The sequence below is a fragment of the Sceloporus undulatus genome, chromosome 1, assembly GCF_019175285.1.
Source record: "Sceloporus undulatus isolate JIND9_A2432 ecotype Alabama chromosome 1, SceUnd_v1.1, whole genome shotgun sequence".
Lineage (NCBI taxonomy): Eukaryota > Metazoa > Chordata > Lepidosauria > Squamata > Phrynosomatidae > Sceloporus > Sceloporus undulatus.
In genome coordinates, this window is record NC_056522.1 from 59,196,985 (window position 1) to 59,200,186 (window position 3,202).

Consider the following 3,202-nt stretch of genomic DNA (forward strand, 5'->3'; position numbering starts at 1 on the left):
TTTTCTACAAAAACATATTTCACTCTTGCAGCTGAAGAAGGGGAAATGAATTCCCACTCATACTAGATGTGCTACCTTCCTTTAGATTTAATCTGATATGCAGCAATTTTATAACCTTTCTACATACCCTGCACATGACTTCAGAACTGTTTTTTAAAATATTTTTTGCCTCTTGCTCCGTTTCAAGACACACTAGTGTATGTCATATTCATATCTGAGGAAAAGATACAGATGAAAAGTATTTATTGGCCAAGGAGTACTCCAGCAAGGAGATCCCCAGATGTGTTGTAGTACAATTCTCATCATCCAAAACCAGCTAACTGAGGTTGATGGGTACTGTAGTCAAATTGTAGAGGGGCCCAGTTGGGGGAGGCAAATATGTGCTATTGGATGTACACCTTGGCTGCACAATGTGAGCAGAGTGTGCTCACAGTCTGTCACATTCAACATCAGGATTGTTGGAAGGGGTATCAAAAGCACCAAAATACACTTCCCTGTTCACTGGGGGAGGAGTATTAGAACGACTCCCTACCCCAGAATCAGGACTTAGAGCAGGCAGGACATCTGCGGCGTATTTCTCTTCTCTCTGAGAAGGTGAATTGTCCTGTTTCTGCTTGAGGTTCTTGAACCGTTTGAGCTTCACAGGGTCCTTGATCTCTTTGGCACAGTGGAGCAAAATGAAGATGTCCTTCCGGAATTTGGAGCTCATTCCAAAGTAAATAATGGGGTTGTAAAAGCTGGCAGACTTTGCAAAAAGGCTGGCAAGGATGCTAGTTAAATTGGGCACAGAGTAACCATAGGCAGACCACATAGAGATAACCGCATATGGGGACCAGGCCATGATAAAGGCTGTACAAATGACGATGGAAACCTGGAAGAGACAAACAAACAAACAAACAAAAATTAAAGAAGTGAGGCTTATTAGTTTGCCTTTTCTTGCCCAACAGTTGCAAGAACCACGTTGTGGAAAATTAGAAGAACTAAACAATATTTCCAAATTGATCCACTGACATAATCAATTATGTATTTCAGCTCTTATGAATTCTCTGACTCATAGCTATCATATCTTTGTCAACAAGCTAAACTTTACAAACATTTTAAATTAGATATCAGCAATGAGAGGCCCTAAAGCAAAACATGCCCCCCTGTGTACTATCAGTTGCCAATGCAGATGGCTTGTTGGCCACAGGCTTCTTTTCAGGCTTCTTTTCAACCAAAGAAAATAGATAGTTGGAGGCACATCTGTACCACCATGCCCATCTAGGTGGCAGAGAACTGGCTGCTGGCATTTTCTGGTGTATATAAAAGCCCACATTCAGTATCTGTGCATGGCCAGAGTGAGACAGGGGCCAATGCCTCCTACAAATGTTATTGTTTTTCCTATTTCACAAGGCATGAACAGAGCTAGAAAACCATTACTTTTTGGACCAGACTCCATTGGCTATGTTGGCTGTGGGAGTAGGATTCTCTGAGCTATAGTCTTAAAAACCAACCTTTCCATGCTTTGGACATAAAAGACTGAAGCCATGCTGTAGCTATGGGTGCTCAAATTCAATACAGTATGTATGGGAATAGCAGGAGCTGCATTCACAGAGACCACACAGGTGACCCAAGACAGTTTGCTGCCTGAGATAGAACAGCATATAGTACCTGCCTCTGCATCAGGGACTATAGTAACCAAGGTCATGTTATTTTGACATAGGGGTTCAAGCACTTCTCCTTCTATGATTTTAGTATTCCTTCTCCCTGACAGTGAGACTGTAGCAAGAAACCAACCATCCAATCAGCCAGTCATTTGCTTTATTTTCATGAAACCAAATATCTTTTCACTGTCTAATAATACTATAGCTGGTCCTGGGAAGCCAGGTTCAAGAAGGAAAATCCCACTGATCGTCTCTTGACAAAGGTCTCCTATTTCCCTGTGGAAGAAGAGCATCCTCCTCTCTTTCTGAATGATGAAAGGTACCCACCCCCATTGTGTAACTGCTTTGGCAGTTGGGTCAGAAGGGAAACTGCAGAGCGACAAAAAATGTGTATGTGCTGTTCAGGAGGGCAACATGAGGGCATTCTGCCCCATTACACTTTCCTTCAGTCCTCAAATTTCTTGCATTGTAGTAACTCAAAACTTCAGTTGAGTATTTAGCAATATATTTAGGTATTCAAAGAAAAAGGGCAGGCAAATCTAGGTGCCAACAATTTTCAGTGTTTTCTTAGGTCCTGCTTCCTATCCTCTTGCTCCCTATGACCAACCAGAAGTAAGTTTAATTCAATCAGGGGTAGTGTAAAGCTGTAGCTACTGCTGATATATCAGACAATAAATTTCATTATTCTCCCCCCGTCCCCCTTTGTTTACTAAACCCAACATTTTCTCCATTTTGTTTTTACACACTCTTACCTTGCCACTGGAATTTAGGCTGAATGTACACTGCAGAAATAATCCATTATGAAACTACTTTAACTGCCATGGCTGAGTGCTATGGAATTTTGGGAATTATAGTTTTGTAAGACATGTAGCCATCTCTGTTAGAGAGTCCTGATGCCACAACAAACTATAATTCCAAGAATTCCATAGCATTCAGCAATAGCAGTTAAAGTGGTATTAACCTGGGTTATTTCTGCAGTGTGGATGCAGTCTTAGACACAAGAGTACAATAACTGTTTCTGCCTCCATCTTCCTGTCTCTGCCACTGCAGCAACCACCACCACTTAAACCCAGGAGGAGGTGTGTGGACTGTGGATTGTATGTGGCTGTGAGACCCCCCTGTTGTGGGCCCAAAGCACCCCACTGGAAACTGGCAGTGGCAGAACTACATAAAAACAAAGCAAACCATCTTCTAATCCTTCCTTTACTACAGAATTTGAGTGGTGGTTGTGCAGCCCCTGTTGTGGTCCAGGATGTCCAGTGCTGCCCATCCCAAATCCTGGAAGACACCCCAAAGAAAATCCCAGACTGACCCTTGTAACGCTTCGTTCCATACGCCTCTGCCTCTCCGTTGGATCACCCACTCCACTTAGAGCATGGCTGGATTTGACTGTATTAATGATGGATACATAGGAGAAAACCATGACAGAGACAGGTAGGAAAAAACAGCAGATGAAAATGGACACAATATAAGACTTGTAGATTGTTGAGAAGTTGGCTTTTGCCCAGTCAATTTCACAAGTTCCATACATGCGATCTAGGAAGCAAAAGAATTTAGCC

At 42.4% G+C, this 3,202-nt stretch overlaps 1 protein-coding gene across 1 annotated transcript in view; it reads right to left on the bottom strand.

The window, feature by feature from the left end:
• Positions 1–222: 222 nt before the first annotated feature.
• LOC121915043 (opsin-5-like) overlaps positions 223–3,202 on the bottom strand; it is a 39,914-nt gene continuing 36,934 nt past the window's right edge. The window contains exons 5-6 of the mRNA XM_042438910.1: positions 2,956–3,179; positions 223–871 (exon numbers count right to left, since the gene is read on the bottom strand). Of these exons, the coding sequence (XP_042294844.1) occupies positions 428–871; positions 2,956–3,179 (668 nt within the window). The 3' untranslated portion in view covers positions 223–427. The remainder of the gene's footprint in view (positions 872–2,955; positions 3,180–3,202) is intronic.